At 38.7% G+C, this 17,448-nt stretch overlaps 1 protein-coding gene across 4 annotated transcripts in view; it reads right to left on the bottom strand.

Moving 5' to 3' along the window:
• Positions 1-17,448, bottom strand: part of RAD51B (RAD51 paralog B) — a 342,294-nt gene that overhangs the window by 177,200 nt on the left and 147,646 nt on the right. For all 4 annotated transcript variants that reach the window (XM_025151161.3, XM_004941707.5, XM_004941708.5 and 1 more), the window contains exon 8: positions 15,877-15,973. In XM_025151161.3, coding sequence (XP_025006929.1) covers positions 15,877-15,973 — 97 coding nt within the window. The remainder of the gene's footprint in view (positions 1-15,876; positions 15,974-17,448) is intronic.

The following is a 17,448-nucleotide window of genomic DNA, read 5'->3' on the forward strand; positions in this document are numbered from 1 at the left end:
CTATTACACACGTCCAAAGTCAGTCAAATGTTTCCAACCAGAAGTCAACATTCTAATTTCAGATATACCAGGCCAACTCCTAAATGGAGAGTTCAAGGAATAAATTTATGAACTGTACCAGGACATGTTCATTTCTAGGAGTAAAACAAAGTTTACCTGCTTTGAAAGATATGTGTGCATTTGAGCTATGTTCTTCAACTAGGAGTTTTTCATCAGCGTTTAACAATGTTGGAGTTAGTGCAATCCTGCTTTCGGCATCTCGATTCTCCTCCTCAAGGTAAGGGAACTATTAAAAATTGCCTGTGTTCATAAGCTCTAACAGAAGAGGGAACATTCCTCAAAAAAACTTTTTACAGCACACTGAGAGTTATATAACCAGAAAGGAATAAGATCACAGTTTGCATACATGGCTAATCTCATCAGGACCTTCTCCTGTACTGGCTCGGTACTTTTTGCACTGGAGATCTAAGACCACCAAATCGGGGCAATGGTTAACACATTACTGCTTGCTGTGGAAGTCATTGATGGTCTCAGCACAATTCAGAAATCCCACTTGGCTGGAAACAAGTATTATTTTGGGTCTATTTTTGATGCCTATAGATGATAGGTGAACAACCTGAACAACGGCAGTGACAGCAATCAGCTTAACAATTCAAATAGTCCCATGAGAACAGGGCAGCAGTCACACCTTAATCCACATCTTTCAAATCTGACTTTTCAAATCTCACTCATATTCTTCATCTGAGCCCTCTGTATTCAGCACACTGGAAAGTATGCAGATCTTCCTGAGCCATCCGGTGATCTAGTGTCTGAGTGAATAACTTTTTTTTTTCTCTTGGTAAATATTACTGGCCACAGCTCAAAGGAGCTTTCCTATGCTTTTGATCTCCACTAAAAACACAAAGGATTGAGCAGCATGTGTCCAGGAAAAGCTGTATACAGTGAGACGCTATAAAAACTTCTGCCTGTAGAGCCACTAAAAAGGAAGTTAAGCTCTTCCACGACACAGTATGAAAAACATCACTATGAGAATTCTGCTTCATATGACTGGAAACTGTAATTTGCATCCATGCATTCCTCTTCCCAAAATCCCAGCAGCTTAGTGAGGACACATTTCAAAAGAAAGCGTAGATACACCAGGCTGGTTTGTGCACCTCACCACGCTTACTGTCACTGCATGCAGAAACTAGCAGTATATACACGTTATATGAGAGGATGTTCCTAAAACATATTGCCTGCAAAAGTGAAATAAGAGTTTTCCTTGAAACCTTCTAGAAAATCTCATATAAATATTGTTAGAGAAGTGCAGAGTTTTAAGTATGCACTTTGTTTCATGCCTCAGTATGACTTCAGATCTTAATTTCTTCCACAGATACACTTCTTTGCCAGGTTCTGACAAGGCTCTGCCAAAACCAAATGATTACAGTTCAAGAAAACTTTTGTGCCTTCACCTAGGAGATGTATCAAATGGACCGCATTTAGTCAGCCTTTCATTTTCCAATCTCATTTTTCCTTACTGTAAAATCAAGGCAGTATGTACAGCCAGAAGAGTTTCCTGTGAACATCTACATTGGTCTGCTCTGCAAAAAGCTGGGTTAAGGACTGTTCTTATACAGATGTTTAATGTGGTCTTAAATACGTGAAGCAATAGCTAATGTAATAGCTTCCCACAGGAGCTGCCCTAAAGTTCTGTCAACCATACCGCTAGTAAGCTCTGTCTTGTAAGGTTGAAGCTCACCATTTCTTCTTCAAGTCACCTCACATTAACAGACACACAGCTGAGAAGATTGAATTGCCAAATAGCAGTCCCAAGCATAAAGACCTCTACAGTCTCACATTTTCACCAAACTCCTGAAGCCTTGCACTGGAAAGCCTTGCTATGACATGGATTGTTTTTTGTGATCCTCTTATGAGCTCTCCTCCTGTATTTTCATACCCTCCTCAAAGTCCAAGGATCAGACAAACTCCAACAGAAGTTTATTACTGTGCCCAAGAGTGGTAAACAACATTCCTTTTTTTTTTCTTCTTGGCAATCCTGATAAAGTGTATTAGGATCACATTAAGAGGCTCTTTGCCAAAGCTGATGAGCAAAGGCTGCTTCTGCTGAGAAGATTTCAACTACTTTCCCACCACAGGATAATATCCAAATCACTATTTAAGTCAGTTTCTTATGCTGTATGGACAAACTTGCATTCTTTCCTCTCATTTACATTGCCATTGATGTAGTAGAACTACACAGATGTATGTCTAATCCTTAAAAAAGAGCAACAAACCAGACAAGGAGATAAATGGAATAACCCATTAAGCCATGAAGATGTCCTATAAAAGCCGTGCACATGTTGTTGAGTCAAAAAGGAGAAAGCCTTAAATCCCATTGTCCATATTGGGAATTGCCTGGGAAACATGTCCACCTCTGGTAGATGAGATATTTATCTGTAAAGGCCAAAGGACAAATACACTTTAAAAACTACATTTGCAAGCATAACAGTGCAAACAGCACGATTCCCCCTTATCAGTGACTTGTGTCCTGCAAGATTTATTCACACAGGGGCCTGAATCAGGCTCCCTGGCATTGTCACAGACAAACTTCACAGACACTGGATTACCCTATCAGTAAGACTGCTAAGAGAAGTCTGGATAAGGAGCAAAAGCCATTGTTTACATACACATTCCTTCTTAACTAACAAGGAAGTAACTACAATTAGAAGAAACAAAATAGCCTACTATGAGCATATCCACTTACATACATGCATGTATCATACAGAAGGCCTTAAGTCCAGGACAGCAATTGGGAAACGTTAGTAAGAGATGGTCAGAAAATCACATCTATATGTCAGTTTTTGGCTATACCTTTCTTGAAGTATTTTCTGCCCAAGTGCATTAAAACTCAATAAAATTAGGCTTATCAGCTGTAGTCAACATGAAGTTTCTAACCCAGTACTTTGGCTCATAGGCTATGCAGTGAGACAGAACTTTCACTGCTGGTTCACTAGTTTGGCCCAAGCCAAGAGGCTGACTGACTCGAGAAGAAAGTAGGTTTCACCTTTAGGTCACTGATTTGGATCCATTACAGGTCAGTGATAGCCAAATGTCATAACCATCACATGTTGTATGCAGTCTGATACAAAATGGACTTGCCAGCTTACTGCAAAATATGGTAGAACTGCAACCTACATCACCAACAGCTTTTTCATCAGCTTTATAGAAATTCAGCAAAAGATGAAAGGGGAACCTGAGCTTCCTGTCTGTTTGAGGTTGGTAGTGAAGTCTCCAGATCAAAGCTGAAACACAACGAGAAATCAGTAAAACAGCTTCTGCTACTAGCACTTGTGTTTAGTGGTCCAATTAGAAGAAAAAGACAACTGTGGTTTACATAGCTTTCAGCTTGATGTCTTACAGTAACACTAAAATCTATGAAGTACTGTCTGTTCTCAGCAAATATTTTCCTAACTACAGATGGAAGTACAAGGCGTAGTTTTTTTGTGTCAATACCCTGAAAGAAACAAGATTCTTTTCATCTAGGCTATATTAGGTGTCAGGAAAACGAAAATGTTGACCACGAGGTGGGATTTAAAACACTTTTTAAACACACCTTGGTTACATCTGGTTAGTTACAGTAAGATCGTCACTGGTGTTATATCCAGTTACTTTTTCAAGGAATGTCAACATTTGAGGGCTATGACTTACTGGTAGTTTAATGTTATCCTGGGATTAATAAGAGAGGAGAAAAGTAGACTATGAGTTATGAGAGGATATGTACTGCAAGAGATTTGGCAGGGCAGAGTTCTCATTAGGCCAAAATTCAGGATGTCCTAGGTCTGCATGTATGCTATTAATCACTAGTTAAGGCATACCAATAAAAGCAGTTTTTCCATTTAAAAATACATTGCTTATTTCAAGAAGGACAGAATTATCCTATCTGCTGAGTTCAGAGTTTGGGGAAAAGCACATTTTCTTCAAGTTCAACAATCTCACATCAGACAGAGGGCTCCAGAGACGGTATTCTTGATCTTTCACCTTCAGGCAGAACAATTTATCTTCTAAAAATGTAAGAAGTATTCATTCACCTGAGTTGGTAGAGAAGATAATCTTCAAAACACCAGCACATTTAACAGCAGTAGGCTATGATAACTTATGATTAAGGAATTGGAGATTAAAAGAATTAAATTCTTGTCTTTCACATAAGGCCTCAGTTAATAGATAAAATACACATTAAAGAGTCATCAAAATGTATAACTTTGTGTATGGGTTAATAAACAGACGTAACAAATGCAGCACAGCAGTGAAGAAGACATACAGAAAATGATGAATAAAAAGTAGATCTGCTAAAAATTTTGAGGATAAGCAATAAATGACACTTTCTATACGCCGACCAGCTCTGTAGTTCCATCAGTTAAGAAGCTGACAAAGAGTCCTCCACCAAAACACATCTAACATGTGGCTGCCTGATTCATTTCATTTGCAGAGATTTGGGACATGGCAGAAAAAACCTGGCAGGAGCGTATGTAACATTCAGATAAACATTCCAAGTTTTGTTTCCCAGACTACGTGTTCTGTTAGGACTGTTCTGATTGCAGAATTTGCTTGCACAGGGCTTCTCTAACATCATCAGAGATTGAGCAAAGGAAGATCATTGTATGGATATCCTCTTTGCTGCCACTACATAGTCAAGTAAGATGAAAGATGATAAAATGAATGAACAAAATCATCATCATTTGCTTTATTATGTAAATAGGATCAAGATGTTAAGGGCAATAAAATCTTAGAAAGGGAAGATGCAAGACCCTGGCCTATAGAGTTATATGGAACACCACCAGTCAAAGCACTAGAAGATGTTACAATACCAAAAAGTAAAAAGGAGTTTGCTTTCTGTCTTTTTTTCTTTTTTTTCTTTTTTTTTTTTTTTTTTGACAGACAAGGGCTGATGTCTTAGATGTTGCTTTATTCCTTCAAAGGCCTCAATAATTAAACCAATATGGAATCATGGCCAAGGAGACTGAGAGGAGACTGAAAAGGAAGCAGAAGTAATGGAGACAAGTAAGAGGATTTTTTTTGAGCTCAACTATCCACACTAGCAGGGAGGCATTAATAATCATTCTGTTCACTCTACAACAGGCAGCACAGTGTTAGCATTAAAAAGATGATAGATGTAGATATGAAGTTAAATCCAACAATACAGAAGAACATTTTAGCATTCAAAATAAGTAATCATGTGGTTACAGGAAGTCAACTCTGAATATCTGAACTGAGAAAACTCCACAGTTTCAAGTGCCCGTGACGCAGTCTTTTCCAATAGAGTGTAAATATGACATGTCACTTCAGCAACACCCAGGACCACAACATTCTAAAGGTGCCAAAGGAGGAAACCACACTGCAAAGAGGAAGCAACAAATTCAGTTTAAAAAAGCTTGCAGGTTTAAAGCAACTTTATCATAACCAGAAACAGCTATTAATTTTGAACCAATAACACATCATTAGTAATTAAACTGCCAAAACTGGGTAGTAAGCTCTCAAATGTTTTCAATGGCACTACTGAGTACAGAGATTGCTCACAGCTATGCGCAAGGCTACCACCAGCAGGTAATTGTTAAGAAGAGAGATGAGAATACTGTACACCACTACCACAGATACCTGTGCAAAATGCAGGACAAATACCACATAATTTCACATGGAGGTAAGAAGTAGAAAGTAGTAGAAAGGAGTAAGAAGGTAAACAATTTTATTTTCACTGTATTCTTCAAAAATAGAGCAAAATAAAGACCTCACAAAACATTTTTTTTGAGTGGGAGGAAGAAGGGGAGGAAGAGAGAGAGAGGGAGAGAGAAAATAACCCAGATGTTAATTGGTGTAACACGTCTAGTTCTGACCAAGAACCTCAGCCTATTTTCCTCTCATCTTCAAGACAGATATTCTATCAGGCTAAACACAACTCCACAAAACACTTCAATTGATTAAACTTTTCTTCATGGAAAGTACTGTTGTTGCTAAAATTTTCAGCATAATTAAAACAAGAAATACTTTATCATGTTGAAGCCTGATGAAAATCCACTGTTTTACAGACATGGTAATCTACTTATTTGCTTGAAATACATCTAAATTCACTACAGCAAACTGCAGGTGAATTTCTCTCAGCTTAAATACTGATGCAAAAGAACAATAATCAAATCTTGGGCTGAGAATCTCAAAATCACACTAATTACATGGGCTGGGTGAGACTGAGTCCTCAATCACCTTTGCTTGAAAGCCGTGTTAGTGATCTCAGCCCAAATACTAATGCAGATGCAGGATAAGAGGTATTTTAGTCACAGAATGAATCTCATTGGATAGATCTCTTAGAATATGGAAATTTACATACATAAAACTGTCGAGGTGTTATTTAAAAAAACAGCAGCCAACTCCTATGGATTTGCAGAAAATCCTACAGCCAAAAACTTCAACCACATAAAATGTAATTCTGGATTCAGAGTGATTATGAGTAATTTTAATTAAGACCCAACCTGCATAATTTACAGTTCTTCCTTAGTAGCAGATGACAAAATCCAGTCCACAGGTTTGCTAAGCAAAACCAATAAACAGTGACATTTGATAAGAAGTCAAAAATCTACCATAGAAGAAAAAATTAAAATTAACTGGTAAGAAAGAAAAAAAAAAAAACCAACAGAAGGATGAAATCAGATATTTTATGAAGAATGCAAAAATGTATTTATTTTTTGTGTAAAGACACTGCATGTATTAGTTGCTTTTTTTTTTTTTCTTCAGAACTACAGAGGGATAGCTGATGAAGCTTGAAACTGTAGTTCCATACCATTTTGCTTCTAAATTAAACAAATGATCTCACTTTTTGGAGCAGTGTTTAACTCTAGGGAAACTATGCCATTAAGAGAGTGCCAGAAACACATCTAATTGATGCGTGTCCCAAAAACAGCTCCAAAGAGTGCAGACATACCAGATATAGATTTCAAGGAAATTACTGAAAGGCCACAGAGCTTCAACAGAATGTGAAACACTGAATATGAAAGACTCACTATCAAAAGGGTAAATTCAGTTCAAGAGATATTAATCTGATTACCTAAGAGGTACTATGAATTGGATATGCTTCTTTGCGCACCATATCCAAATCTAGACAGATGGAGGAGACTTTATGCTCCATTTTCTGACATGTAATTAGTTTTTAAGGAATGATCAAGTTACAGATAAAAGTTTCAAACAATTTTTTTTTATATGGAAGTGCTGTGTAACAGTAACTATTTCCATAAGATTTTCTGACTGTTTCCTTGAGTGGCACAGTAGATTATGAGCTCCATAACTTGATTTTTCTGTTCTCATTTTCACTTGAATGCTCTCTGTGCACCTGCCTGACAGAAAACCAGTCCAGCAACATCTCTAAACAAAGCACTCTATATAGAGCTCAAACTCAGGACTTGTACAGACTAAATAGAGTATAATTTTACACAATACAGTTTTTTCATTCAAAATTTTAGTAATTTTTTTCAGCATCATCTTCTCCACTCTCCTTCCTGCGCTCACTGACATTTTTTAGGGTATAAACACAAAAAAGTAAAATGTGAAAATAAATTACCTTTTGCAGACCCCACCCTTGCCAGGTCACACAGCGATGCCACAGCCTAACTTCCATGACTGCACAGGATGAAGTCACTGGCCTTTGACTATCAAATCAATTAGCTATTAAAATGTCACTATTTTACATTCTGGTAAACGGTGCTTTTGAGAAATCCATTTGAAATCTGTTTTTGTTGTTGCTTATAAACTCCCTGTAAGACTGCAGTAAAACACAGCACAAAAATCTCCAACTAGGCCATCTTTAAGTTTGCATTTTATACTACAAAGGCTGCTTTTGCATGTCTTATCAAAGCCCTTCATTTCACAAACCACAACAACATCCCCATGAGGCCATCTACTGTTTATTTTTCCATCAGCATTCTGCATCTGGAAGATTGTGCTTGCATCTACAGGTATGTAAGCAACGATTATACTTTTACAAAGTACAGGAAAAGGCTTTGCACACCTCTGCTAGCATTGCCCCGTATAGCTTTTAATTATTTTGAATATAGCTTTCAATTATTGCAGCGAAGAGAGACACGGGCAAGGAATGCTTGGGGACAAGTGTTTTGGAAGGGGTGACTTGGGAGCAGAGCAAGGCAAAGGAGAGGTGGCAGGGCAGAAGCTGCAGCTGGTAGGCATTCAGCACTGATGGCCCAGTCAGCACGCCGCCTGGGAGCTGGGGCTCACTGCCAGCCAACTGACAGGGGAGCGAGAGAAGGGGAGAGTCCATGAAGAAAGGCTCTAGCAGCGTGGGAGGACTATGACCTTTTGATCTCCGAGATGTTCCTGATGTACTAAAGTGACATGTCAGCTCTAATAGGCTACAATCCCCAACTGGTGGCAGGGGCCTACAAATTACTGTGCGATCTGAAGGCATTTGTTGTGATGATCCTGGCCTGGAAGGGGCATATCACCACTTCCCCTGCAGGACTATCTGGCAGTCTATCCCAGCAGTTCCCAAACCCGAGGTCATAACCTCCAGCAGGGTCAGGGCAGCACAGAGTGGGGTTGCAAGCCTGACAGAGATTCGATTGTTTATGTTAGTATTTAGGGTCGCAAGCTCGGCTGGAGTGAGTTCATCACCAGAAACAGAGGCACAAACAGAAACCATTTGGGAACAGCTGGTCTAACAGATTTCACACTCAGAAGCTTCTTCTTGATACTCAGCTGTGCCCATGAGACTCTGTTACATGTTCATGTGCCAGCCTGAAACAACAGCTCCCCTACCAGGTACCAAAATGGTTCAAATTACTTTCGAAGAGTCATGGCTGCATACCCAGTAGGGGCATGTGCTTTGGGTTTTTGTTTCCTAACAAATTTTCCTTTGTTAATAGTGAAATTATTCATGTTTAAGCCCCTAACTTTTCTACCCTTCTTCAGAGATATTTGCCTTGTCAGCCACCTGCTCAGGCAGGGATCTTCTGTAGGCTGCTGCTTGCCTATGCGACTGGAGCAGTGCTGGGAAACTTAGGAGTAGGAACTGGGATACACAAAGCCTTTCGCTAGTAAAGCTCCAGGCGTTTCTTCTTTCTACCAGTTCTTCACTTATCTTTCTCTACAACAGTATGACTACTTCAGTTGCTCTTCTGTGAATGCTTGTTTATCTTTTATTTTGGTAGTATATTGAATGAGGAGACAAACAGAATCTAGACTAGATGCATTTTCCCCTTGTGGAGCACGCAAAATCTGCTCAAACTCAAGCTGCCTATTTTCATTAAGTTAAGAGATCACGCACCAACCATATGTTGTGTTTTTATTATCATGTTATATTTGAGTCTCAGTGTAACCTTTTAGCAGCAGAACATCACTATGAAGAAGTTCATTCACATAGCAGAGCACCCAGCTTCAATCTCCAAAAAAGGCTAATAGGTTATAAAACTTCCATCATCTAAGACAATAAATCATTATTACAATAATAAAGCAGGAAATACACACAAATTAAGCAGAAACACCAATGTCTCCCTTTTTATGACTAAGGGGAGTCATCAATCATACAGGCTGCTCAAGGTTAACAAGGAGCCACTTTTTCAAACATTCTGCAGTAAATCCAGAGGAAACCCAGCTGGAACTACAACCAGAACATAGACATCTGACTTTGAAATCATTCTCTGTCCTCTCTTCCTGCCCCTCATGGTCTGCATAACACCTGCACCTAAGGTCTCACCTGAACGGCTCAAGTTCTGAAGGTGAGCCATATATTTCATGTAATGCCGCAAGCCAAATACAGGTGCTTCACTGTAATGTTTTCCTCAGGTATAGAAATTCATTGAATTCCTGCCAGTCCCACCAGGATAGAGATCCACTATTGGTACTAAGAAACTCCACAAGACATGGGTCTGAATGCTACCAGTTAATGAATAAGATTCTAAATTCCAACCCATGCTAGAACCCACACTGAAATGTGAGTTAATCTTATTTTAAGATGTCTAAGATATGACAAACAGCAATCTTGAAATAATGATTTATACCATGAAACTCATTGACTGACCTGTGCATGCTCTCAGTTTATTGCAGTTGAAGGAAAACAGGAGCAAGCTAGTGTTGGGAAATAGAATTCTCATGCAAATCCATCTCATTTTGTGCTGTATGGTGCAAGACATACTTGGTCTTGCTTTGTCTCAGCTGACATGTGCTATCTTCTAACTACTCAGCTATGACTGTAAGCACTTCTCTTATCATGTCTCCGATGGTATAGATGAGTGATTCCCAACAAATATACCTGAAGGGATTTTGGATTACAAATTGTACTTAAAAGACTGGAAGTCATATCACACCTTCAGAAAGAAACCACAACAAAGCAGTAAAACTTGGTATTCCATCATCCCAGCAATTAGAAAAGGAGGGACAAAGATTCTCTTAAACTGATATATAGAAGCCTTTGAATGCTCCTGCTGACAGTTTTCAACCCTTTTATAGTCTAGATCAAGTGATTACATCTGTCATTCAGCTTGAAACTTCCATAAACATGTACAGACTCTGTACCAGTGTTTTACTGAGAGATTTATCTTTCAATTAAAAAGTCGTTAAAATTTGGCTTGATGTTAAATGTCACTACTTCCCACTTGTTGAAATACAGCAATCAAGATCAGTACAGGTTGACATGTTATCATGAAATCTAACTGCTCCATATGCCACCACAACTCCACATCATGTAGAAACAATCACAATATCATTTCCCCTAATGGTTAATATCATTTGTTCCAGACCCTGTAATGATGGTGCACTTCCTCAAAGCACTGACGTGCCTCCTCCATTATTACTGGGAGCACAGTTACCAGAAACATGAACACAGTCCAAGCACAAGAAAGAAATCCCATTATCTTAGGCAGGCTTTTTTAAAATTTTTTCCTCTCTTACATATATAAATGAGAATTATCAAGGTGCCTGCTTTTCTGGCAGTTACTGCTTAGCTATCCTGAAATGAAAACCCTACATACTACCCTGGCTCCTACCAGGTTAAGGAAGAGTTCTTTTCTCACTTTCCGGTGTATGCAAGCCTTTTAACCTTTTTCTGAAGATTTCTGAAGCTGAAGAAATAACTCAAAGGCAGAGAACAGACTGAAGGAACAGCTTCTTGACTTGGATCACAGGGTCTATGCTGGAGCAGCTTTTTAAAAGACAGCTGAGATATGAAGTCCAAAAAAGAATTAGAAAGAAACAATTCCACCTTAAACTTCATATGAACTGGAAGCAATGAGTTGAGCAAGTTGATTGACTCCTACACAAAGTCATAGAAACCCAGGGCTCAGATCTGGATGCACACTGATGTAGCTGATGGATTCATACAGCTCTGCTATCCCAGCATGGAGGAAAAATGGACTTGGGCCAGATTGGCAACAAAACCATCATGTAGAAGGTGGCAATTCATACTGTGAAGTACAAATAGATACAAATCTCACTATATTTCCCTGCCCCATCATGACAGTAGAGGGCAAAAGACGTATTTGAATATTTCACTATCAAGATAAGCCAAAAAACAGAGAACTATTTCCTTTTTAGGAACGTGTTTTAGTCCTCAGAGTTCACACAACCACATCAGTCTTGGGTAACATACTCTCTGGTATGCATGGATGTGGATTAATTGTTGGAATTCAGTACCAGGTTACCTGGGAGGTATCTCTAGTGCTATTTGTACTCATAGCTTTTTTGCACATTTAATATCCACTAACCTTCACAGGATCTACATGAGAGATCATAGTTAAAAGATCTTTCTCCCACTATACTACAAATTGTACTCAAGTTTCATAAACAGGCCTAGAGATCTCCACTTGTCCAAATTAGTCCATAATGATAAAAAAAAAAAAAGACAAAAATAATGTTTTTAGTAACTACTTCCAAATATTTGGGTCTCAGAAAGCCAGGGTGGATTCTTAATAAGAAGATAAGATATTAATTTATGAATTTTATCATTTAAGATAGTTTTTAAATTATTTTTTAAATAAAAGCAGTGTTTAACTGATGCAAGAGAAACCACCTCCGCTATCATAAAAAATTGTGTAAATCAGCCTACAACACAGAGTATGCAGTTAAAATATTAGAGGCTTAAAGCATGTCAAAGCATTTATTTGAATTCATATAAATCTGGAGCACTACATGAATTATTCTGCATTAGCTGTAAAGCTACGAGGAAGAAGTGTTTTAGAAGCTTGTTTAACAGCTGCTCTATTTATAAGCTCACAGTTCCTGCAAAACAGGTATGTTTGGGTTCTCCAGAATATTCTTTTTGATTTTTATTAAGTCACCTGAAGGTCCAACTTTAAAAGTAGCATACACATAAATCAATAAATTAAAAAAAATTAACACCAAACAATAGCCTCTCATCTCTGGGGTCTCCTCACTTCTTTTGACAGTTCCTTCGCTGCTTTCTCCCCTCTCACCACCAAGACTGAAAAAGGGGATTTGAAGGAGAAGAAGTAGTAAATGACAGAGCTGATCTTACTCTGAGGTGAACAGCAGGTCAACTTACTATTTTCCCTATGAGAATAACTTGAAAACCTAAAAGAAAAAGAAAACGCACTAACAACAAAGCCAGCAAAAAAGTAGCAAAAAATATACCCCGCACCTTTTAAACCAAGGCTTGAAGGGTAAGATGTGTCAACAGTCTGATTGATGAAGGGGCAGGGCAAAGCAAAGAAGAGAAGCCAAACATTCCAGTTGAAAATGTTCTGCCCATAGACTAAAGTCCCGTGATCACAAGTGGGAAAATTCTGTGGGTGGGGAATATTACTATAATATTGGGTACTTCTGCTCAACATCTTAAAAGAATTCAAGATCACAGCAACAAAGATGAAAAGGTCAGACTAAACTCATTGCTGACCCTGTGCATTAAAAACGTGCAAGCGTATGACCAACTGCTTGATGAACACAGATGGCAGAAGACTGAACGCTGGCCTCCCCAGAGTTAGCATGAGTTTCCAGACAACTTTGAACACAAAATAATTCTGACTTTTCCAAATAAATATTTGAAGGTGCCAGCTGAGACTGAAGAAGCCCGAGGCAGAATTTTTTTGCCTTCCATTTTATACATGGAGGGAGGAGGATTCTTTCTCATTCATGCCAACACACTCCTGATCTTCTTCCGAGAAAGATGGGGCTCTTCTTTGATGTCTGCGAGAGGAAGTGTGAGCTTACGGCTGACAGATATATTAATAGGCACTGGTGGACTAGAAAGGATGTCATGTAGGTCATACTGTCCTATCTCTTTGTACCACAGAACAATATGCTTAATTTTGCTAAATCTGGGTTTTCCAAGACTAATACTTGTGAAACACAGAAACATCACCTTCCAGCTAGCATTCAAACACACTGCCTGTGAATTCGTTTCTAAAGATCCTCTATATTAGGTAAAATCCAGTCATGTGAACTTTGCAAAAATAAAAATTCACAGTCACAAACAATGGCTTAATCTCCTAGCCTAATACAGCTTAAATCTTATTATTAGAGAGATGATTATTTTAACTGGGGGTAAGGTGTAATTGTTACACATTTAAATAATTCTTTAGAGCACATTCTGAAGTCTAGTGATAGTCATGGGCTGGTCTGACCATCTCCACAATTAAAAATAATCTTAAGGCATCTCAAACTTGTCTTTTACTAGAACAGCTAAAAAGCTACTCCACAAAGCAAGCATAAAAGGCAAATAGCAGCATTCACATCACACTCCATCAAGTCTATCCTCTATGATGACAGAGTTTGCAAGAAGGCCACATAAGAACAGTATGTCTAATAAATATGAGCTTGTCTTTCAGAAAAGAAGTGACAGACTTCTGTGCCTGAATCATTTCAAGTGGCAGAGAAACATACCAAACTTCAGAGGATAATCTGGCAAACACATAAAGGCCAAATGAATGCAAGGTCTCAGTCCATAGGTACAGAAACTTTCCTATTTTATTCAGCATTAATTTGTAGCAAGCTAAGCATTTTTTTTCTGTCTTAAAGTAGAAGTATGCAGAGATCTGGGCATTTAGCTGAATATAACCATTTCCTACAAGAAATACCAACAAGCACAGTTCAACAGCTCTTACACTGCTACTTAAGTGCAGGAGATTTTACAATTCACACTGCTTTTATAAAGCCTTTATTATTCCCATAAACATCTAATGTTTTTAGGACACAAGTTTTCATGTATTAGATTCTGATTTTAAAGAAGACAAACTTTGAGCCTGAAACAGCTTGACAATGTCCTTTCAGCTTGCTCATCTGATTAACCTTCTGTCACACATCAAATGAACAGCTTCCTTGGTTCCTTGCCTAATCTAACACGTAACCCACGAAATTCCCTTCCAAAGCATCATCAGAAGCAAAAACAAAGGCCACTGTAACGTTTTATTTCTTTCTAACAACACATTCGGTTTGAAATTTTCATTTCTGCCTCTAAGAAAGATCACCATTTTAGCAAACCATTTACAACAAAGGACTGATTTCAGATAGGATTAAAACAACATATTAGACATATACAAACCAAGAGGTCTGATTTGCTTACAGAACTAATAATGTGTTACGGGTCCTTTCACATCTAGGTCACCGGTTCAAACTCAGCTTAAGTTAGTGATGAGTGAAAAGGAAGAATGAGGTAAGAACACAGTCATGAGTCTGGCGTCTATGACTGCAACACATTTGCTTTGTGTGCATGGACTACTCACCTAACTACTCTTTCCTTGCAAAATAGGAGTAAATATTATGAATATCAGACCAACCCAGGAAGACAACCAGGCAACATGTAACATATTTGTGCCAAGAAAGAAATCATGTGGTTGAAAAATGATGCTTTTCCCTTCCAAATCTAGTTACCAAATTTCAACTCTCTGACAGAGATAGGGAGTAAAATTCAAGCAATGAAATTGAGAGATGCTCTTTGACATTCCATTTAATATATCTTCAATATCTTCCTCTCACCTACTGAGCTGCAGAAATAATGGCAGCTTTTACCACTGCCACCAAGCTTTCTTACATTAAGTCAGACAAGCTTGAGAGGGCTGCTGTGATAAGCCAGAACAAAGATAAGCTGACCAAAGCCACCAAATGAAGAGCTCAATGAGGAGAGAAAGAGAAGAAATAAAAAAAAAAACATATTATACAAAGTAGAATTTCTACATTCGATTATCATGCCTTTGCAGGAAAGGTGAGCATTTGCTTATCATACATTAAGGCCTACAATTGAGCATAACTCTGAATAACAAGCTCCTCTGTATCTTTCCCTAATTGAGGGCACTGTGGCTATTCAAGTGGGAAGAGTCAAAATTACTGTATTACATTACATGAAGACATAAAGCAGTACATAGCATCACACGTAAAACTCTTACTACACTGGCACAATATTGAGACTTGCAGTTTGAGGCACTGGGTTTGAAAAACTGGACAAGCATAATACAAGGGACAGGAATGAGTATTTGCTGTCCTTCCTTTGTGTCCAGTTGTTTCTCTTTGGAATCACCAATAATCATCAAAAAAATTAAATCTGTGGCCTAGCCTGTGCATTAACTCTAGTTACAGTTCCAGAAGGAAAAAAATAACATCTTAAATATATGTGAATGAAAGTAGAATGTCAAGTAACACATTATTACAAACAAACACAGCTAGAAAATCTGTTCCAGGCCCTTAGGAAAGGGTTGGTTAATAGTTGTTTTGTTTCATGGGTTTTTTGTTGCTTTTTTAATTTTCAAAGTAAATGAAAAATAACTTGTTCCCTTTGTTTTATGTTAAGCTTGATAGCCTGACTCTCATGGACTTCTATACATCATTCTGAAGTCTGCAAGTTACAATACAGGTTCGTGTCAGTACAGAGTTTCAGTTCTAATAGGAGGGATCTCTTACCTTCAGACAGGGACAAATCATGAGCTGGAGACACTAGGTCTGCTGGGATCGCGAGGCCATTGCTCAACGATGTGGTAATCTGATTCGTCAAGATAACCTGCAAACAGACAAGCAGAGGTAGGAAGGGAAATTAATCTTTATAGTTCTAGGAAGGCAGAGAGCAGCCCAGGAAGGACTGGAATACTTCAGTAACAGGCACAGTGTTCAGACAATCCCCTACTCTGACCCTCACCAGTTTTGGACTTCTGTGTGGCTGCAGTTTCTGCATTTACATCTGGTCTTTGCTTAGATAATCGATAGAAGCTACAGAAACTACAGTATGTAGGGTTTTTGTTGTTGTTGTAAAGAATCAAGAGGATCCTCATACTTGCATCAAGAACAGTCTCCACTCTTAACAAATTCTCTGTGAAACAGCCTGTTTTCAGTTGTATCTGACACAGGAGAAAGGGAAACTGGAATCCCTGTCTTAGTTTCAGATGGGACAGTCACTTTTCTTCATAGTGTTTGGTATGATGCTCTATTTCGGTTTTAGGAGAAAAACAATGTTGGTAACACACTGATGTTTCCAGTTGTTGCTGAGCAGTGCTGTATAGAGCCAGGTATGATTTAATTTTCCGTTTTTCCTACTGCTCTACCAACAAAAGGGGGCAAAAGTTGCTGGGAGCAGGTAGAATCAGGAGATTTGACTTAAAGTGGCCAGAGACATATTCCATACCATATGACATCATGTGGAAGGAAAGTTTTGAAAGGGGTGGGAGTTCATCTTTTTTCCTTCTGCTGCTCAGGGGCTAGCTGGGCATCAGTTGGCAGGCGGTGGATCACTTGTTATAGACAGTCATCTCAATACAGTCATAATTATTATCCTTTTTGTTTTCTCTAAGTAAATAGTTATATCTCAACCCACAGGTTCTACTTTGTCTTTTCAATTCTCTCTTCCATTCCACTGTGAAAGAGGAGGTGAGTGAACAACTGTGTGGTGCTGAGCCACCTGCCAGGTTAAACCACAACAATCCTATGTGCTACTGGATGTGGTTTCATGATGCTACTGGAATAATTTAATAGCTTGATACTGCTAAAAGGAAGTCAAATTTCTCTGCTCTTTCCTCCATTGCACCTCCCTCCCTCTGATCATGCATTCCTCCTGCTTTCTAACAGTAAATAGTATGATATGACACTATTTTCCTTTTTCTAATGATCCCACATAAGCTCTTGTCAGATCACAATCATAACCACAGTAGTGGCATTACGTCCTTGCCAGTCAGCACAATGTGAGCTACCAAAGATGTGATGGAGTCTGAACAGCCTTTTCCAAGGCTGCCACTCTTCTTCCCCACTCATTTCAGTCCACCCATCTCTGTTTGGGAGCAGGCATGGTGCTGCCTGAGAGCTTTACAGATTGCATCAGTCAGAACTAAACTGAAAAGCTTCCAAGCCAAGTCTTGATCTACTCAAAGGATTTCAGGACCATCAGAGTCCCACAGTAATAGCTATTATGCTCTTCTGCCACAGACTGCAAGCTCTGCTGGAACTTCAGCTGGTTACCACCACCCTTCCCAGGCTAACCATAGGTTG

This window comes from Gallus gallus, chromosome 5 (genome assembly GCF_016699485.2).
Source record: "Gallus gallus isolate bGalGal1 chromosome 5, bGalGal1.mat.broiler.GRCg7b, whole genome shotgun sequence".
NCBI classification, from domain to species: Eukaryota; Metazoa; Chordata; class Aves; order Galliformes; family Phasianidae; genus Gallus; species Gallus gallus.